Source organism: Octopus bimaculoides, chromosome 21 (assembly GCF_001194135.2).
Source record: "Octopus bimaculoides isolate UCB-OBI-ISO-001 chromosome 21, ASM119413v2, whole genome shotgun sequence".
NCBI classification, from domain to species: Eukaryota; Metazoa; Mollusca; class Cephalopoda; order Octopoda; family Octopodidae; genus Octopus; species Octopus bimaculoides.
Genome location: NC_069001.1, coordinates 33,175,129 through 33,197,651, shown reverse-complemented (window position 1 = coordinate 33,197,651; position 22,523 = coordinate 33,175,129). Strand labels below are relative to the sequence as shown.

Genomic DNA, 22,523 nt, shown 5'->3' with positions numbered 1-22,523 from the left:
TATAGATTTTTTTTCTTTTACTCTTTTACTTGTTCTAATCATTTCACTGTAGCCATGCTGGAGCATTAACCTGAAGGATTTTCATTGAACGAATCGACCCCGGGACTTATTTTTTAAGCCTAGTACTTAATCTACTGATCAGTTTTTCTGAATCGCTAAGTTTCGGGGATTTAAACACCCCTAGCACTAGTTGTCAAGCGGTGATGGGGAGAACAAACACAGACCCAAAGGCACACACACACATATATATATACATACATACATACATACATACATACATATACACACACACATATATACATACATATATACTCACGCACACACATATGTACACACACATACACACAGTGGGTTTCTTTCAGTTTTCATCTTTCAAATCCACTCACAAGGCTTTGGTCAGCCTGAGGCTATAGCAGAAGACATTTGCCCACGGTGCCACACAGTAGGACTGAATCTGGAACCTGTGGTTGGGAAGCAAGCTTCTTAACACACAACTACACCTGTGGAGTAGACTGTAACATGAGTAACCAGTCAGGTATGAGCTAACAAATGATCTTCTATGTGGTCAATGAATCGACTAGAAAAAGAAACCAAATTCCCCTTAAATCTGACTGTATTGTATTAAATAAAGGAGACATTGGGCATTATAGTCTGTGTTATACTAAAGCCAGGTTGGTCATGGCTGGCAGACTTGGAGCTAAATGCTATCAAGCTTTAAAAATTTTCTTATTAGGTTAGTTTTGTTTTTAGTTTTGTCCATTGACTCCATTTTAAGGACATTGCCTTTTCTCTCCTCTTCACTTGACCTTGGCTTTGGATCTCTTTACCCCTCCCTCCCCCATTCTTTACTGCCTCCTCTATTGTTCATCTCACACCAGCACTCTCACCAGTCTTTTCTCCTCTTCCATCCCCCTCCCCTACACCACCACCCCTTCAATTCCTTCCATTCCATTCTTCATTTTGTGGCTATCCCTGCTGCTAAACTATTGATGACAACACTTTCTCCATCTCTCCCAATCTCACATGACAGGCATACATATAATAAAGTGTTAAATTGCTCACTTGTGGCCATTGAACTTGTCAAACTTTATCCACCAATTTCTTGTCTTCCTGTTTGATGCACTCAATGCAGCAGTTTGTTTACTGGAAGATTTTATAGTTGTGTTCCGTCTTATCAAACCATCCAACTCATACCAGGATAGAAACCAGATATCAAACGGTGAAGGTGGTGATGGTGGTGGCGGTAATGGTGGCTGTGATAGTTGTAGTGATAACAGTGATGGTTGTAGTGGTGATGATGGTGGTGACAGTAGTGTTGAAGGGGTGGTGGTGATGGAGGTAGTGACGGTGGTGGTGGTGGCAGTGATGGTTGTGGTGATAACAGTGATGGTTTTGGTGGTGACGATGATGGTAGTTGTGATGATGGTGATGGTAATAATGGTGGTGATGATTGTGATGATGACAATGGTAGTGGTGACGTTGGTGGTAGTTGTGGTGGTGGTGAAATGGATGCCTTATCTGACCTTCCACCTTAACTGATATTGCTGTTCATCTGTAGGGAGTCGTGTCAGTGGACCCAGTTGATCAACTGATGACAAGGCATCTGCAGAATAATGGTTAATGGTTCATATACTGCATCCATTGCTGCAATATATTCTAAGGAAAAAGATGTTTAATCTTTTAGCATTTAAACTGGCCACGTCTGGCCCAAATGTTCTACCTGTCTTGTGTTCAAACTAGCCAGATCTGGCTTTGCACACCTACCCGACAATGTCATTCTAAAAGTAAACAATCACATCATTGAAATCTCAAAGCTATGAGATGATGCATGATTAATTCGAAATGTGAATAAAGAAGCATTATAGGCACAGATGAGGTTGTGTGGTAAGAAGCTTGCTTCACAACCACATGGTTCTGGGGCTCAGTCCCACCTTGAGCAAATAGGGTCTTCTACTATAGCTTTGGGCCAACCAAAGCCTTGTGAGTGGATTTGGAAGACGGAAACTGAAAAAAGCCCATCATATACACATGTGTGGTGTGTATGTGTCACCACTGCCTGGCAGTTGGTGTTGGTTTGTTTACATCCTTGTAACTTAGTGGTTTGACAAAAAAAGACTGATAGAATAAGTACCAGGTTTTAAAAAAACATAAATACCAGGGATTGATTCATTTGACAAAGAAGTTCTTCAAGGTGGTGCCCCAGCATGGCCACAGTCTAATGACTGAAACAGACAAATGTTATTTCACAGAATAATCTTAATCCCAAAAGGTTGAGTCTCAATAGCTCTGACCAGTTGGTTGTCAAGAGAAAAATGAGTAAAATACAATAAAACAAAAGCCCTGCTGTCATGCAGGGTTTTGGTTCAATCATATTGTGTGCATTAGGGGGAGAACTGTCTAATTGATTGGTGATTAGTGAACTTGAGTATTAAGTTGATGTCACTTGTTGACAAGCTAAGATAAGATAGACATGTCTAAACTTGTGAAACCTATTGAATTACTGAAAATCTCATTGACTTAGTAATGTTCTCTTAATTGGTGTTGTTGTTGTTGTTAGATTGATTTTGCTTTTTAGCCCCAGGTCATTCTTGACCCAGTACCCCTAACTTCTGATCAAAGTATTCCAACTGTATCCTGTTTAGGATTTGAACTCTGAATGTAAAGAACAAATACTTCAAAGCATTTTTTACCCCCAGTACTCTAATGGTTCTGCCACATCATTGTAATAACATGGTTGCATGGCTACATGATTAAGAAGTTTGATTTCCAGCTACATGGTTTTAATTGTGATCTTTCTGTATGAGATGCAGTGAGCACATATCTTCTGCCTTTGGAGTTAGATTTGGCAGACAGAAACTATGAGGAAACTTGTTGCGCTCATGTGTGTGTGTGACCGTTACAACTATTACATAATTCTGGGCTTTCAGAAACAGCTGTTGAACTTAAAATACATGCACTCTCCCCTTAGTTTTTTGTACTTTTTGTACTCCATGTAAATTTATGCATAAGTGTTCATCTCCTGGATAGTTTCAGTTTTTGTTTCTCTCTCTATATATATATCTATATATCCCTAGATGTGTATATATATGTATGTACGAAATGTCACTAAGCATTTTGCCTGGAGTGCTAATGGTAAGAAATTTGCTTCCAAACAACATGGCTCCAGGTTCAGTGTCTTCCTCCAAATTTCCAGCCTTGCCCCTATAGTAGGAAGGATTATTATTAATATTATTATTATTATTATTATTATTATTATTATTATTATTATTATTATTATGGTAAGCTGGTAGAATCATTAGCATGCCAGACAAAATGCTTAGTGGCATTCTACCATGGTCAACTTTGCTTTTCATCTTTTTGGGGTCACTGTAATTGACTAGCCCCTCTCTCAAAATTTCAGGCCTAGTGCATATAGTTGAAAGGATTATCATCATCATCATCATCATCATCATCATCATCTTCATAGCAAGCTGGCAGAATTGTTAGCCTGCCAACAAAATGCTTAGCAGTATTTCTTCCAGCTTTATATCCTGAGTTCGGAATGGTCAACTTTGCCTTTTGTCCCTTCAGGGTCAGTAAAATAAGTATCAGTTGAGTGCTCGGATCAATGTAATTGACCTACTCCTTCCCCTAAAAGTGCTAACCTTGTGCCTATAATAGAAGGAATTACAGGCTTTATATAATAAAATCTTTAATATCCATCTCAGAAATCATCATTGGTAAAGGTTATTATTTCTTTTTCAGAAAATTTAGCATTTTTTTAACAAGTACTTTTTAAACATATTTTTATATATTTCTTTTATATTTTTCTTTTTTTGTTAGATATAAAGTTGATTTGGTACATGAAAATCACCACTGGACAATTTATCGACGCTATAAACATTTCCGCAGTCTTCATGAACAACTCATGTTGTTCTTGGCTGGACTTCGGCTTCCGGTTCCAACAAAGCAGTGAGTGTTTTGTTTTATCATAAAACTGTTCTTTTTGTCCTCATTTTTTAAAATCTTTTGTTGCCTGACTCCAATAACTGACAAATACTGACATATCATAACTGGTGAAACAGGCTCTACTGTAGATCATTATAAACCCAACTGTTAATACACCAGTAGACATATTGAAGTTAAACATCGTAATGTATTAGTTATGTTTTAATATATAAATACGAAGATAGTTACAAAAGAAACAGGTAGTAATAAAAATAAACATGTTTTTGCATTTCAACTTAATCAAGCTTTAATAATGAGTTTAAATTTTGGTAGAATGCCATGCATTTATAAAGGTGTTTAATCAGTTATGTGTGGTTACTCTTCATAAAAAATTGTGTTTATTAATGGTCTGGTTGAGAGAAGGAACTGTTGTAGCCATGGTCTTCATTTAACATTGCTTAATGTCCAAAGTCTTCATTTATCTTCCGACACCAGTGAGATTGATGTGGTTGATGTTTTTCCTGAACATAGGCACAGGCATGGCTGTGTGGTAAGAAGCTTGCTTCCCAGCCACATGGCTCTGGGTTCAGTCCCACTATGTGGCATCTTGAGCAAATGTCTTCTTCTATAGTCTTGGGCTGACCAAATACTTGCGAGTGGATTTGGTAGACTGAAACTGCTTGAAGCCCATTGTATCTATGTATATATTTGTGTATGAGTGTGTGTATGTCTTTGTGTTTGTTTGTCCCCCACCACCACCACCTGGAAATTAGTGTTGGTATGTTTACATCCCTGTAACCTAGCAGTTCAGCAAAAAACAAAAAAACTGATAGAATAAGTACTACGCTTAAAAGAAAAAAACCGGAACTACTGGGATCGATTCATTTGACTAAAGATCTTTCAAGGCAGTGCCCCAGCATGGTCACAATCTTATGACTGAAACAAATAAAAAGACAAACAACAACAACAAGATGACAGTTGCAAGAAAAGCATGGTCAGTGAAAGATTTCCAGCAGGACTGGGCATATGTGGTTAGTAGCGGGCCTGAGGTCGAAAGAACAAGGCTGGGCACAGTGTGGATGGAGTTTGATCAACAGTTTGGTTACTCAAGGTTGATCATTTGGCTTCAGTCACTCAAATTTAGTCACTCAAATCTCATCATTTGGGTTTGGTGACTAAAGTTTGATCATTTGGCTTTAGTCACTCAAGTTTAGCTATTTGGCCTTGGTCACTTAGATTTGGTCATTTTGCTTTGGTGACTAAAATTCAGTCTTTTGAGTTTGATCATTCAAGTTCAGTCATTTGGATTTGGACACTCAAGTTTTATCATTTGCATTTGGTCACTCAAATTTGGTTACTCAATTTTGGTCATTTGAGTTTGGTTGGTTAACTCTGGTTATTACAAACTCAAATTTGACCTATTTTTTATGAGATTCAATCCAGATATTGAGCAGTGGGAAACAAAATACAATATCTTGCTGTATTTAGTTTATCTCTCCTCCTATTTGTTTATATTTTCTCTTTGTTTATTTATCTAATCAAACCATCAAATCTGTCAACACTATTTTGCTCTCTCTCTCTCTCTCTCTCTCTCTCTCTCTCTCTCTCTCTCTCTCTCTCTCTCTCTCTCTCTCTCTCTCTCTCTCTCTCTCTCTCTCTCTCTCTCTTTTGTTATGATAGCTACTTCAGTTTCCTTAGCCGCGCAAAACTTACACAAATAATTAATAGCTGTTATACATTTCCTTAAATAAACTGATGCTCTGTCAGTTACAATGATAAGGGTTCTAATTGACCTGATCAATGGAACCGCTTGCTCATGAAATTAACACACAAGTGGCTGAGCACTCCACAGACAGTGTATCCTTAACATAGTTCTCGAGGAGATTCAGTGAGGCTCAGAATGTGACAAGGCTGACCCACAGAACTACAAGTACTACTTACATTTGCTAGCTAAGTCAACTAGGAGCAAAGTGAAGTGAAGTGTCTTGCTCAAGGACACAGTGCAACACCAGGATATGACCTCGTGACTACGTGCTAAATACCCTTACAATAAGCTATGGGCCTTCACTGTGTTTCCGTGTATGAAATAACCAAATAGATGTCTTAAATGAAATAGTTACATTGTTTTGTTCATGTGAACGATCATTGAATTGTTGATATAATAATAATAATAATGATAATAATGATTATTTCAAATTTTTGCCCCATGGGCAGATTGTGAAAGGTGGGATGAGTCAATTACATCAACACCAGTGTTCAACTGGTGTTTATTTAATTGACCCCAAAAGGATGAAAGGCAAAGTTGACCTCTGTGGAATTTGAACTCAGAACATAGCAACAGGTGAAATACCGCTAAGCATTTCGGCCCCCATGCTAACGATTCTGCTTTAATAATAATAATTATTATTAAAGCAGAATTATTATTATTATGATTATTATTATTTCAAATTTTTGCCATAAGGGTATCTTGGGGGACATGGAGATGAGTCAATTACATCGACCCCAGTATTCAACTGGTGCTTATTTTATTGACCCCCGAAAGGATGAAAGACAAAATTGACCTCGGCAGAATTTGAACTTAGAATGTAGCAATGGGCGAAATACCACTAAGCATTTCGTCCAGCGTGTGAATGTTTCTACCAGCTCGCTACCTTGAATAATGATAATAATAATCCTTTCTACTATTGGCACAAAGCCTAAAATTTGGGATGTAAGGGCCTAGTCAATTACATCAACCCCAGTGTTCAACTGGTACTTATTTCAATGACCCTGAGAGGATGACAGGCAAAGTCAACCTTGGTGGAATTTGAACCCAGAACATAAAAACAGATGAAAATGAAATGCCATTAAGCATATCGCCTGGCATGCTAATGATTCTGCCAGTTCACCACCACCTCATAATAATAATGATAATTATTATTATTATAGTTTCAACACTAAAGGGTAGATCAAGAAAGTTTAAATGTTGGAATGGCAAAGAGCAAAAGTAAGTTGAGTAGAGCAGAGGTCATTGTTGAATATATTGCAGTAATGATAGTTAAAGAGGCAGATGTAGGGCAAGTTTGCCAACAAACCAAAGATTAGAGGTAATTTGTAAGAATCGTTTTGGGGTCAGGTGGAGTGATGGGGGGTTTTGGGGGAGGCTTTTATTTTTTTTCCTCTTAATGTCTGATCATATAACTTTCTTCAATACGACCGACTGCAAAATTACCAAGGCAGATGTGACATTTGAAATACCAATGCAAATTACCAATATTGGCATAAATCAAGAATTTTTTGAAAATTCCAGCTTGCCTGAGATGATATTTTTTTTTGCTGTTGTTTTTTATTTTTTTATTATTTTTTTTTTTTATTGGTTAACAGCTGTGAGAAAAATTATATTAAAACACTGGGGAACGTATAAATTTATTCTGCAGAAGAATAAATTTCTCTTGTCACACTGTAAACAGTCTCAACTCCAGCAATATTTTAGAGCAAAGCTAAATCTGTATTCATAATACCGAACGTGCGACAGCTGTTTAAGCAAACTAACCATTTTAATCTTAATTATGTAACTACTAATTTTTTTTTTATTCATGGGGAGCCTGGTATTGGTGGTGGTGGCGATGGCAGTGATGGTGGTGAAGATTTATTGATAAATTCAAGCAGTTTCTTAACGGGGCTATATGTCAAACTGTGGTGTAGCACGGACAGTCCTTCCCCACCCCCAACAATTTTACCATTACAACCACAACTACCATTCTGTAAAGTGGTATCCAACTGCCAAAACAGACAGTGGATATTGATGTAGTTCCCTGGATTGCCAGCTCCTATCAAACCGTGCAACCCATGTCAGCATGGAAGACGGACATTAAATGATGATGATGATTGAACAATCACTTAATGCTAGCAGGATAGGTGATAGGTAAATATTGTGTCTCAAATTGATGTTTCTAATGTCAAAGACCATTTTACATTGAGAATCTTAGTGGTCAATTCCTTCATAATTTTGATCCTCAGGATTATTTCTCATGACAAACGTTGAATGAAGGTGAAATACCTTGTTTCTGCTGGACACAAGTTTATTCTGTTCTTTTACTGGGCCCAGTCATTGGACCATGATATTGTTAGAGGTGGGACCTTTCAGGGTGTCAGTGATTATATTGAGACCCCAGTATCTGTTTTATGAACCTTTAAAGTATGAAAGACTAAGCTGACTTTGGTAGGGTTTGAACTCACCACCTAAAGGGGTATAACCAAATATTACGTGGTATTTTGTGTGACACTCAACCAATTCTGCCAGTTTACACATAAATACATGGACCCTCGTTGTCTGTGTATTTACATGATCTTTAACTGTCTTCAATCATTCATCTGTGGCCATACTGGAGCTCCACCACATAGACTATTATAGATTACAAAACTCTGTTGATATTCTGTTATTTCTAACACTATAGTATTAATAATATTTATGATGTCTATTTTTTTATTTTATAACATTTTTTATTTTGTTTCCTACATATTTTATATACATTTTATTCTATTTATTAATGTATTCCTATAATTAATTTCATTTAACTTTATGTAATTTTATTTATTTATTTCTCTTTTTATATTTTCTTTGCCTATCTATGTATTTAATATATATCTATTTTTATTTTTTATGTAGACACCGGGAGAAGAAGAAGTCTTTCCGTGGTGAGAAATCCACACTACCAAGATTTCCTTTAATTCCAGACCAGTTTATTCGAGAAGAAAACATTCCTTTACGAACAGTTAGTTTTCACTATATTATTATTATTATTATTATTATTATTATTATGAAGGCAGTAAGCTGACAGAATCATTAGTACACCAGGCAAAATGCTTAATGGTATTTTGTCTGCTGCTACATTTTGAGTTCAAATTCTGCCCAGGTCGACTTTGCCTTTTATCCTTTTGGGGTCGATGAATTAATTACCAGTGAAACAATGGAGTCGATGTAATCAACAAGTTCCCTCCCTCAAATTTCAAACCTTGTGCCTATAGTAGAAAGGATTATTATTATAATGGTGTATTTGTGCAGGTGTTCTAGTATGTATTTGTCACCCTATTTCTATCAATACTACAACAGTTCCTATTTTTCAGAACCAGTTAATTGTAAACAATTTAACACCCAAGCGCACCAGAGATACCTGTTTCTTCTCTCCTCACTAGAATCAGACAATTAGGCATAGCTGTGCAGTGGGACTGAACCCAAGACCACATGCCTGGGAAGCAAACTACTTAACCACACAGCCATACCTGTGCCTAAACCACTACAGAAAATTAACTTTGATGATTAAAAATAATCTACCATTTTGGGGGGCTTTTTGCCTTTTTTTTTCAGAATGTTGAAGTGGGCTATTTGGACTCTGGTGATTTGGCATTGGAGGCAAATTCTCAACTCCCCCCCCTCTCTCTCTCTCTTTCTCTCTCTCTCTCTCTCTCTTTCTCTCTCTCTCACAAGCATGCACATGTGATAGAAATATACACATACAGTTAGAAAGAGAGAGTGAGAGGAGAAAATATTACGAATTTATTAATTAAACTCGGCTGACATAAACACTCTCCCTCTCCTCAGACACATAAGGAGAAATATTCTCACACACATAAACAGACAGACAGCCAGACAGTGAGAGAGAAATATTAAAACAGCTGATGTCAAAACAGTCAGTGCCAAAACAATTGTGCCAAAATGTCTCCTATCCTAACCCCTCTCCACTCTGGCTATTATTCCAATTCCTTCCAGCCTAGAACATTGACCTTATAAAATTCTCTTCTTACCAACATTGTATTTCTGGCAGTTGTCAACCTGCAGATGTTCAGGCTGAACTTCCACATCAGTACTTTTTAACATTTTGTAGTTCAATGCTGTCTTTCACAGAATGCTATTTCAGTGAAATGCCCAATTCAATATGTTCCGAGAGAAAAGAAAAGAAAAAGAAATGCAGCAGATTATTTTAATCATCATACAGAAGCTGATTCTGTGCAGTGGTTTAGGTGTAGATATGGCTATGTGGTTAACAAGCTTGTTTTCCAAACATATAGTTTTGGATTCAGTCCCACTGTATTGCACCTTGGGCAGGTGTCCTCTACTATATCATCAGCCCAGCCAAAGCCTTGTGAGTGGATTTGGTAGAAGGAAACTGAAAGAGACCCACTGTGTATGTATGTATTGTGAAGGTGCATAGCTTAGTGGTTAGGTTATTTGACTCACAATCATAAGGTCATAAGTTTGATACCCAGCAGTGTCCTTGAGCAAGAAAACTTTATTTCATGTTGCTTCTGTCCACTCAGTTGGCAAAAGTGACTTCTACTTGTAATTCAAAAGGTCAGCCTTGTTACATTCTGTGTCATGCTAAATCTCCCCGGTAACTATAGGATATGTATTGTCTGTGGAGTGCTCAACCACTTGCCTGTTAATTTCATGAGCAGGCTGTTCCGTTGATCGGATGAACTGGAATGCTCGTCAGCATAGACAACAGATTGCCAGTTAGTTTATGTATGTATAGCTGAGTATGTGAGTGTGTATGTGTATAGGTACACATGATGTATGCATGTTTGTCTTTGTGTGTGTGTGTTTATATCCCCTTGTCTTGACAAAATATGTTACTGTCACCTTCATGCAAGCTGTGTCCTTCATTTCTAGTTTTAAATGGAAACATGTCTAGACATGGGAAAATATTACCTTGTTTGGAAACAGGTGAGAGTTAGCAACAAGAAGGACATCTGACTGTAGAAAATTTGCCTCAGTGAATTCTGTCTGACCCATGCAAGCATGGAAAAGTGGACATTAAAACGATGCTGGTGATTTTTCTTATACTCCTCTATCCAGCATGAGTTTCCTTTTAGATATTTTCAAGGATAATAATAATAATAATAATAATAATAATAATGATCATTGTATACACTGCTCAGGTGCATACAGCTTCTCAGGAAAGGGTAAAAGATGGGACAGAAAGCTGAAATAATTAAAGTAAAGACAAAAAAAATATTTCTGTTTTCTGCTCCAATTCCTGCTAACTTTCAAAACAAATGTTACTGGATGTAAAAATGAGAAGTTTAGAAATAGAATCTATAATAAATTAGGCAAAACCAAAATTATGAGGTTCTGTTTGTATAAATATGATCCTGAAATATAAACCTTGTTGTAGTTAATGGTTGGGTAAAGTCAATCTAAATGACACCCCCTCCACCAACACCACTTCCATCATACTTTCATTGCTCCCACCTATTACCAAATATTTGGAACGAAAACAAATACATATTTGTAACACAAGAGTATATTGAGCACTTTTATGTGTTTATAACACAAATCCCCACCCAAAATAATATATTTATATGTATGTATAAGTGTATATGTATATATATATATATGTATATGTGAAAATGCATATACATAATATACAGTGTTAGTCGAAGGAGTTATACATGGTGGAGATATCCGGTGTTGGTAATTGTCATATATAACACTGTTAGTGACCGTTAGGTTAGTCCCTCTGATTACTAGTAATGCCCTTGTTAAAAACTAATGTATATAAATATGGGCTATGTAAAAGAATAATAAAAATGGTAAAGAGTAAATAAATAAAAATCAATAAAAATATAACGTGTTATGTGAGTCGGCAATCTAGCTTTAAAGTGAATATATTATAGAGGATTATATGTCCTGGTGTACAATGTAGAATTTTAAATAGTTTGGTTAATCAGGGTAATTTAATTTAAAATTGTGATGTGATGTTAAATTATACTCTGTGGTAAATGGAATGGTTAGGGGAGCTAATAAGATGTTAGGCCAGTCAGCTAGTAACCTGTAATGTAGGCATTTGTGGTATTTAGAGAATAAGAATTTATCTTTATGCAAACATGTTGTATTTTTCTTGTCTCATTTATTAAGTAATTCTGATTTGGCCATTAAAATGAAGAATTTCTCATTTATGCTTAAATTACAGCGACTATTATTAAGGTTATATGAAGACGTTTTGACTAGGATATGCCCTTCTGATCTATAATTAATGTTTTTGTCTTTCAGTTTCCAGATGTAACTACTTACCACAGAGCATAATTTAACATCACATCACAACTTTAAATTAAATTACCCTGATTAACCAAACTATTTAAAATTCTATCACTTCATGTCCATGTTTCATACTGACATGGGTTGAATGGTTTGATAGAATCTAACAGGTCTATCAAATCCACTCACAAGGCTTTGGACTGTCTGAGGCTATAGTAGAAGACTCTTGTCCCAGGATTCATGCAGTAGAACTGAACCTGGAACCATGTGGTTGAGAAGCAAAGTTCTTACTACACAGCCACGCCTGCATCCCTTCCTAGAACTTATCTATATCTGAGCTGAAAGCTGAAGGTGTTAGGTGTCTAGGTCTTGAAGACATGACCAATTCCAGTAACAGGTTATAAATAACCAGGCCTTTAGTTGACTGTCTAATAATTTATTGATTTATCTAGTTGTGATTCTCTTGCAGTTCCTTTTGAGAGATTTGAAAAATAAAATATCAAATTTGTATAATTAATCAATTTCTGTGAATGGTAGTAGAAGTTAGACATTTTAACAAACTGGTTAATCGAGAGCTTATTTTTTATATTTTAATTTGATAATGCTTTCTTCTTTTTTTTTTTCCTTAATCTTCCACCATTCCATGATCTTCCATAATAAAGGCCTGCTGTAAACTGTCAGTAATTATTTAATTAAAAACTAATTTTTCAGGCCTAATAAGTGCAAGTATGGCTGTGTGGTTAAGAATATAGTTTCAAAATTATATGGGTTTGTGTTTAATGAAACTGTGTGGTTTTTATCTGTCAGTGTTTTCTACCTTTGCCCCAAGTTGACCATTGACCAGTTGACCAATGCCTTGTGAGTGAAAGTTAATAGATTTAAACAATATTGATACATTGTGCATGTGTGTTTGTATGTATGTGTATATGTGTGTGTTTGATCATCATCATTGTCATCTTTTTTTTAAATGTCTAATTTTCGTGCTTGTATTGGTCTGACAGAATTCATTGTGGTAGATTTTCTATGGCCAGATGCCCTTCCTGTCACCAACCCTCACCTGTTTCCAAGCAACATAATATTTCCCCACAACCAGACAATGATTCCACAGGATATTGGAAATGACAAACAGTTACATTCATTTATAACTACACACACACATGCGTTCGCACGCGCTCACTTTACACAAGTGTCTTAAAAGAAAAAGAACACTTTCAGTAATGAAGTTCAATGTGACTTCACTGGCTCGTGGAGGAGGTAGCATTGGGGGTGGTGTACATTTTATTTATTCATTATTTCAAGGAAAGCAGCTTATTTGTTTATTTGTCTTATAATGCATTATGGGAATAATGTGATTAGATTCACTTCAACATTTAAATTTAATTTGCCAAAATATTTTCGTAGCTTTGAGACCGCAACCTGTTGAAGCGAATCTAACGGTTTTTGTGTGTTTCTTAAATGGCTTATAAACAGCTTCCACACTGCAATTGTTTTCATTCCAGCACACAATCTCAGATCAGGTCGCTTGCTATGCAAGTACATTTCCTAAATACAAAAGATTCATTTTAGGGAAAGGTCTACAAACGTACTACTTTATCAATTTACTTTTCTACTTAAACCTTTAGCAGTTAAACCAGTAATATCTGGTGATGTCCAGCCAAAATATTCTGTTTTATATTCAAAGTGGCTAGATCTGGCCTCTCACACTTACCCTGCAACTTCATTCTGGAAACATACAAACACATCATTGAAATCTCAAACAATGAGATAATGCATGGTTAATTCAAAATAATGTGAATAAGTAAGGACAGAATAATCTGAACACTAAAAGGGTTAAATTCATAAAAAAGAAAAAGAGGCTGAAAGCTTCCCAAATGTGCAGGGGAGGATTTGTGGCAGAACATAGTTGGGGAGTAAGGATTGCAACTAGCTGAAAAGGTTCTTCTTAATGTAAGACTGTTTTTTTTTTTTTTAGGGAGCTGATGACCGAGTGACATAACAGAGTTTCTCTATTTCTATTAAATAATTCATGCATACACACACTCGCTTGCGTATGTGTCTGTTTAAGTGTGTGCACGGGTGTCGGTGGAACTTGTTTTCAATAATATCTGTTGATGAAAATTTCCATGTTTCTTCAAATAGACATTTATCACTAAAGCTGATTGATTTTCTTTTAATTTTGATAGAAACAACTGGAAGAATATCTTCAATGTGCTCTAAAATGCCGAATGTACAGAAATCATATAGAAATGGTATGGAAAGTAGCTTTTCATCACTCTTTTATGATATTGTTTGAAGTCTGTATTGAGATATATATTTGCCTTCATCTTTATTTCTTCCTTTCAAATTTCTTTCTTCTTCATTTTTCTTTCACTTCTTGTCATCTTCTTCTTTCTTCATTTCTTTCCTTTCTCTTCTCTATTCTTCATTCTTTCCTTCCATCTTTTTCCTTCAAATTCCTTCATTTTTTTCTTTAATTTCCTTTTCAGCTTTTATCTATACTTTAAAAAAATTTTTTTACTTGTTTCAATCATTAGACTGTGGCCATGCTGGGGCACACACCTTGAAGAATTTTTGTCAAACAAATCAACCTCAGTACTTATTATTTTTTCCTAAAGCCTGGTACTTAATCTATCAGTTTTCTTTTGCTTAACTGCTAAGTTACAGGGATGTAAACACATCATTTCTTATATATGTGTGTGTATGTATATATATATATATATATATATATATATGACAGGATTCCTCACAGTTTTATTCTACCAAATTTACTCACAAAGCATTATTTGACCTGGAGCTGTAGTAGAAGACACACACTTGCTTAACGTGCTGCACAGTGGGACTGAACCCAGAACCTTGTGGTTGCAAAGCAAGCTTCTTAACCACACAGCCATGCCTGCCCCTTCTTCACCTTTATTTTCATCTTCCATTTTTCTTCTTCAACTTCTTTTCTTCGTATCCCTTGTTCTTTTCCATCTCTCGTTCTTTGCCATCCTTTCTTCCTTCCATTTTCTCTCTTCTTCACTTTCATTCCGTTCCTCCTCTCCTATAATTCATCCCATACAGTCCTAAATCTCCAGCATTTCCTGCGGTGGCCACCACTAATGAGTTTCCTCTAGTGTTCAACATAGAATCATCACCCCCCCCACCCTGTCCAATAAGACTGATTTCTTATCCCTGGCCTCAGCCTCCTCTTCAACCCACACTCCTCTTCCACCCCTCTTCTCCTATTCTTCCACCCCCTCCTCTTCTACTCCTATTTTTCCACCGCCTCCTCTTCCACTCCCTCCTCTTCCACTCCCTCCTCTTCCACTCCCTCCTCTTCCACCCCTTTTTCTTTTCCCATTATACATATACCCGAGTTGTGTTTGTGCATATATTGCACAGAGAAAGATTCTATGGCTTCTATTTATATTAAGACACTTTGTTGACGAATTGATTTCACATGATTAAGATTAATGTTGACTGGAACAGATTGATGGAAAGAAAGGACCACAGGGTACTGTAATTGACACCATCTCTAGTTGCTTGTTGCTATTGTAGATGATGATGATGGTGGTGGTGGTGAAGGTGGTGGTGGTGAAGGTGGTGAAGATGATGGTGGTGGTGGTGATAGTGGTGAAGATGGTAATGATGATGTTGATGATAATAGTGGTGATGATGAAAATAGTCATGGTGGTGGTGCAGTGATGGCAGTGGTGTAGTAGTAGTAGTAGTAATAGTAGTAGTAGTAGTAGTAGATGATATTGATGAAGTTTCAAAATGTTGGGTTTATTCAGCTCTTCAGTTTTTGAAGTGGCAGCTTCACCAATCAAGATTAGCGAGACACAAACAAAGCTGCAATGTTAGAATAACATTACTGATAAAACCAATGAGAACTAAACATTGAGGTAAACCACAATAACAGAAATAACCGAATCAGTGGTGTCAAGACTTGTACTGTTTGGTGATGTGTCTTTGTTGCTTTCCTATTACACCATTCTTCCTGCTTTTCTGTTTAAGTTACTTACCAACAACCAGACTGTAGCCATCATTGTCTCTCTTCCATTACTCCCCTTTCCTACCATTCTCTCACTCCCAGCATTCTGTTAACCTTCATCTCCCCCACACTTTCTCTTCTTTCACCTCCTTGGTCATCAATCTCTTGTCTATTCTCACTCTTGATCAGGTTTACCTTAAATGAATGGACACAATGTAAAGCAGCAAGGACTCTTTAGTTTTCCAAAGGCCATGGCAACATCTCCAATATACTTTATAAAGGAATGAGTAAATGAATGGGAACAATGGAGGGTAGGGAGGACCCTTCCGTCTTGCTAAATATATTGGAACCTTGGTTTACGAATGCTTCTCATCACATACTTTTAATTTCTCTTAACTTAACTTCCCCCGACTTATTCAGTTACAATAGTTGATCCTCCAGCAGCCAGCTGGCAGAAATGTTAGCACTCCGGGTGAAGTGCTTACCACTATTTCGTCTATCTTTACGTTGTGAGTTCAAATTCTGCTGAGGTCAACTTTGCCTTTCGTCTTTCAGGGTTGATAAATTAAGTACCAGTTGCGTACTGGGGTCAATCTAATCAATTGGCCCCTCCCTAAAAATTTTGGGTCCTTATGCCTAGAGTAGAAAAGAATAGTTCATCCTCCTCCTTTGCCTCCCTAACCACTCCTACTAATGGCATTGCCCTGTTCTATACTATATCATGTACTAGTGTTAATAAGCACATATATTATTATGAATATATTACTAAACACATATATTAGTGATAATAAGCATATATATTAGTGTGAATAAACATGTGAAAAGGAGTAAAGACCCCCTTCGGTCATGAATGACCATTGGATTGCACCTAGAAAGTTCCCCTCCAAGGCACAAGTCCAGCCAAGGGTGTTTATGGTAGACCAGCAGTCGCCCATGTATACCAACCTTCTCTCTCCGTGCCATCGATGTTGTCCAAGGGAAAGGCAATGGCTGATACAGCTTGGCACTAGTGACATTGCAACTCATTTCTACAGCTGAGTGAACTGGAGCAACATGCTCAAGAACTTGACCTCATGATCATAAGCTCGAAGCTCTAACCACTGAGCCATATACCTTTACATGTATTAGTGTGAATAAACCCATACAATAACATTGCACTTCCACTCATATAAACACACACCCATACAATGTTTATAAAACCTTGTGCAGCTACTGCTGAATGCAATAAATATATACAGTGTTGTATTACAATTCTGATAAGATTAATGTGAACTAGAGACATGCAATGCTAAAATTATTCTTGAAATATAAATCTGAAATAAAATAAAGAAAAACCTGTAGAGGTGTTTTGCCCAAACACTTACGGATATCTTCTCATATTACACACCAAACATTCTTTGTGTTTTATAAATTTACCTGATGAAAATATAAAAGATTAGCATTGTTTCTCATTGTATTTGTTTTTTTCTTATTTCTTTTTTTATATATTCCCTAGCTAAAATTCTTAGAAATCAGCCGCCTGTCTTTTATTAAAGAACTTGGTTGTAAAAGGAAAGAGGGTATGGTAATGAAATCTCCTGGAGGTCGGTCTACGAGTTGTCTGAATTGTAAGAACATGTTCCAAGTTAGCAGAACTTGGCATAAAAGGTAAGAAGGGGTTGTTGTTGTTATAAGTGTAATGGTGATGTCCCAGCATGGCCACAGCCTCTGGCTGAAACAAGTAAAAGTAAAATGCTGTTGATTGTTGTTTGATCTCAAGAGAGATCTGATCAATCAAACTTGGGATCTGTCATAAATGCCTTTTGGTATTTGTTCTCTTTGCATTCTGAGTTCCAATCCTGCCATAGCCAACTGGGAAGGTTGACTTAATCCCTCACTCAGTTTAACATCACCACCTGGCAACTTGAGTACCTTTAGCAGATTCTGTTCTGTTGCAAGCATTCAAGTCATTCACTGGTTCAGGGATACTCTCCTTCCTCCCACCCTCCTTCTTTCCTACTCCCTCTTTCCTTCCCTCATCCCTTCAATTCTCTCTCTCTCCCCTCTAGTCTCAGGGAACCTGTGAAGGATCATGTACACTGCCCTTCTCTTCTGAGAGGGACTGTGTATTTCTAAAAGAAATTTAAAAAAAAAAAACACCCCTTTTTATTATAATCCCTTCTACATATTTTATCCCAATAGTTGACTGATGCTTTATTTTATCAATCCCCCACTCAAGAAGAATGAAAGACACAATTGAATTCAGAATGTAAAAAGTGTAACTAAATACCGCAGGCATTCTGCTAATTCAGCCCCAATATTAGTTGATAACAGGAATAAATTAACTGGGAGGAGGGGGGGGCGAGATTTCCAAATCAGTGTAGAAAGAATATTATGTAACATAGCACAGACATGCGTGTCCTTTTCATTTGCAGCTGTCTCTGTGTTGTGTGTGACTGTCTCCCTCTTCTGTCTACGTGTGTGTGTGTGTGTGTGTAACCTTACAAAGATGTTTCATGTATTCTTGTATTCTGTTAAGTGGTTGGCATTAAAAAAGACATCCAGCTGTAGAAACCATGCTAAAGCTTTTATTGGGACCTGAAGCAGCTCTGCAGCTTGTCAGACCCTATCAAACCATCCAACCCATGCCAGCAAGGAAAACATACATTAAATGTAGATGATCCTAACAGATGGCTCATCATTAAAGACATTGTTTATATTCACTTATATTCTAACAAATGGTTATATTTATGTTTATGTTTATATTCTATATATATATATATATATATATATATATATGTGTGTGTGTTTATATTCTCTCTCTCTCTATTTCTCTCATACACACACACACACACCCACACACATATATGTCATATGTTTATAATGTTTCTATTGCCACAGATGGTTCATCATAAAAGACACATTTCTTACCTTCCTCCGTCCACACGATGGTGCTGTCCGAGATGTAATTTTACTCGATTCAGATTTTGATATAAAATCTGGTTATTTTGAAACTGGTGTACCTCATGGAATTCTGATAAAAAATTCTTGCCGGTTTGTATCATTTCCCATCCTTAAAATTCTATATTAAACTCAACGTGCCATCAACACTGTTGTATCATTTTGTAAACAGAGCTAGATAATTTGCTTCATTCTGGTACGATATTAGTGAGAGAAGCAAAGACAGTGCTGGTGACCTTTCTACTGCCTCTTGGAGATTGGTGAGGGAAACAGAGAAAGAAACTCCAGTTTCATCCTTTTGTTACCATATTTCTATTGAAATACACCACTTTTGTTTCAATTAATTTTGAAAATCATGAAGACTTTCGTAAAGCAATTTTGTCATTATTAAACTGGTATTTGCATCATAAATTTACATATTTTATGAAAGGTTTTAGTTTAGATCACTTTAAGGATGAAGTGTGTTTCATAGAATTAGGGCAGCTTCAGGCAGGTTGGTATCAAAAGGGTTAAGAAGAGCTGCAGTAGAAAGCAGCACATCACTATGTTGAGTTATCCTCAAACTGAAGACTTGGTCTAAACCAGTAGTTCTCAACCAGGGTCCACATGACCTTTGTGGGTCCGTATAAAATTTTGTTGTTAAAATTGAAGTGCAATAAATTGCTTATACTTCTACAGTACACAAAAGTCATGCACCACAACTTGACATTTTATTTATATTATTATTATTATTATTATTATTATTGCATTTGTCTTCACATTTTGAGTTCAAATTCTGCCAAGGTCAACTTTGCCTTTCATCCTATCAGAGTCGGTGAAAAAAGTACCAGTTGAGTACTGGGGTCGATGTAATTGACTTGCCTCCTTCCTCAAAATTTCAGGCCTTTTTCCTGTAGTAGAAAGGATTATTATTATTATTATTATTATTATTATTATTATTATTATTATTATTATTATTATTATTATTATTATAAAGGCGGTAAGCTGGCAGAATCATTAGCATGCTGGGCAACATTCTATTCTGAGTTCAAATTCCGCCAGGGTTGACCTTGCCTTTCATCTTTTTACTTCTTGTCACCAAGGGTTTGAACAAAACAAGAGAGAAAGAGAGACTGGCTGACTTCTGTGAGCATTTGTGGGAGAAATTAACCAAATTTTGGCACAAGGCCAGTAATTTCAGGGGAGGGAGATTACATTCACCCCAGTGTTCAACTGGTACTATTTTATTGACCCCGAAAAACATGAAAGACAACATCAACCTCAGTGGAATTTGAACTCAGAATGTAGACAGACGATGTGCTGCCAAGTATTTTGCCTGGCATGTAAACAACTCTGCTAGCTCGCAGCCATATATGGTATCAGTAATCAAGAAAATGAATGAAAACTTGGTTTCCTTTTTTTTAACTGGAAGATCTGCTGCAAATCAATAGTAATTAGCAAAATGGTAATGAGAGAATCAGGTTTAATTCATTAAATTCTTCTTGTAATGAAAAATACATAAGAAACGTCTTTGTGAAGAAACTGTTTTGTTCTTTGATAATCAGAGAACTGCTGTTTAGTTGCTGGACACATCGAAAACAGGTGGAATGGTCTGATCAGATTAAAATGATTGCTGAAGGAACTGGTAAAGAATACACTGAAGAGAAACGGTTTAATTCTTTTGCTCCAATTCGAACTGATTCCCATGGAACCTGGTAAGTAATAAAACTACTTTCATCTAAATTACACCAAATATTACTTTGTTATTTGTTCTGTGAGTTTTACACAGGAAAAGAAAGAAACACTGTAAATATCAGAAATAACCTTCTTGCATTGTGTAAACACTGGTGCGAGGGGTGCATGGCCCAGTGGCTGGGGTTTTCAGCTCATGATTATAAGGTTGTGAGTTTGATTCCTGGTATCAGTAAAGGTGATGAGCTGGCAGAATCATTAGAATGCTAAAAGAAATGCTTAGCGGTATTTCGCACATCACTAAGTTCTGAGTTCAAATTCCGCCGAGGTCGACTTTGCCTTTCATCCTTTAGGGGTCAATGAATTAAGTACCAGTTGTGTACTGGGGTCGATCTAATTGACTGCCCCCACTCCTCCAGCTCCCTCTGGCTCCCATGCCAGTGGCACGTAAAACACCATCTAAATGTGGTCAATGCCAACCCCTTTTGGCTCCCGTGCCGGTGGTGCATACAAGCACCATTCAAACATAGTCGATGCCAGTGGTTGGCATTAGGAAGGGCATCCAGCTGTAGAAACACTGCCAGATCAGATTGGAGCCTGGTGCAACCTCCTGGCTTCCCTGACCCCCATTCAAACCGTCCAACCCATGCCAGCATGGAAAACGGACGTTAAACGATGATGGTAATGAACAACTTGTAGTGTTTTTATTGGATATATGTACCAACCTGGAATAAAGTAACGTCTACACTTGTATTTTTCCTTTCCTTATAAAACTTTATATATATATATATATATATATCAAGCTGATTTAGCCTCTTTCACCTTCCCTTGGTGTACCTCTTCTAATTTACTAAAAGCATTCTAAGTCTTTTGTAATACTGTTGTATTATTATAGCTTAGGCTTACATGTTCTTCTCAGACTGGCTTACTTGAAGACATTGTTCTTCTGCATGTGTTTTACCTACTATGGTTTGTGCTTAGCAGGGGCCCTTTACTCATTTGAAGTCAATTCCTGCTAAGCCAATATATATATATATATATATATGTATATATATATATATATATATATATATATGTATTTTAAAGAGATTTGTTGTGTAAGGCTGGAACAATGCAAGAAGGTACAAAGGGAAAAGAAAGCAAAACAAATTTGCAGTTTTACATTGTATTGTCCTGAAGAAGGGGTCATAAGCCTGAAATATAGAAATACAAAGTAAAACTGCAAATTTGCTTTGTGTTTTTTTTTTCTCCTTTTGTAGTTTACTTTGTTCCAGCCTTACACAACGAATCTCTTTAAAATTATTCCACACAATGCCTCACCAAAACTACCTCGTGTGTGTGTGTGTGTGTGTATACTTGTGAGTGTGTGAGGTATGTGTATACATGCACACGCATACGTGTGTGTCTGTGGTTCAGAAAACGAAGCAAGACTTGGGTAAAAATGGCAAAAGCTTATTTCAGGATGCTGAACTTCACAAAAGAATGCAGATAAATGGCAAGACATGAGAGGAGTTTGAAATCAGTGCAGGGATGTGGAATGAATATGGTTTTGGCTTCACTGGCAAAATACTAAACAATATTATCACCATCACCATCATCATCATCACCATCAACAATATATTAAAGTCAGCAGAAACCATTAAATGCTAAAATGAAATACCAAAATGCTGCTGTTCTTCTTTTCTTCTAGGTTTGTTGATGGAGATCTTTATTTTGAGTCTGTGGCAGATGTTTTAGAGGCAGCAACTGAGGAGATATTTATCACTGATTGGTGGTAGGTGTATTAGTCTTATTACAAAGATATTCTATGTGTCTTATTCTCTACTCTTTGTTCTCTCTTTCTCTCTCTCATTCAATCTATTTCTCTCTTATTCTTCCTCTCCCTCCATTCCTCTCTCTCTCTGTTTTTTTCTTTTCTTTCATTCACTCTGTGTGTGTGTATATATATATGTGTGTGTGTGTGTTTCTCTCTCTCTCTCTCTCTTTCTCTCT

The 22,523-nt window shown here is 36.6% G+C and overlaps 1 protein-coding gene across 1 annotated transcript in view; it reads left to right on the top strand.

The window, feature by feature from the left end:
• Positions 1 to 22,523, top strand: part of LOC106868096 (phospholipase D1) — a 146,838-nt gene that overhangs the window by 91,977 nt on the left and 32,338 nt on the right. Inside the window, exons 3-9 of the mRNA XM_014913212.2 lie at positions 3,823 to 3,951; positions 8,576 to 8,681; positions 14,128 to 14,193; positions 17,416 to 17,567; positions 18,801 to 18,953; positions 20,405 to 20,554; positions 22,222 to 22,305. Of these exons, the coding sequence (XP_014768698.1) occupies positions 3,823 to 3,951; positions 8,576 to 8,681; positions 14,128 to 14,193; positions 17,416 to 17,567; positions 18,801 to 18,953; positions 20,405 to 20,554; positions 22,222 to 22,305 (840 nt within the window). The remainder of the gene's footprint in view (positions 1 to 3,822; positions 3,952 to 8,575; positions 8,682 to 14,127; positions 14,194 to 17,415; positions 17,568 to 18,800; positions 18,954 to 20,404; positions 20,555 to 22,221; positions 22,306 to 22,523) is intronic.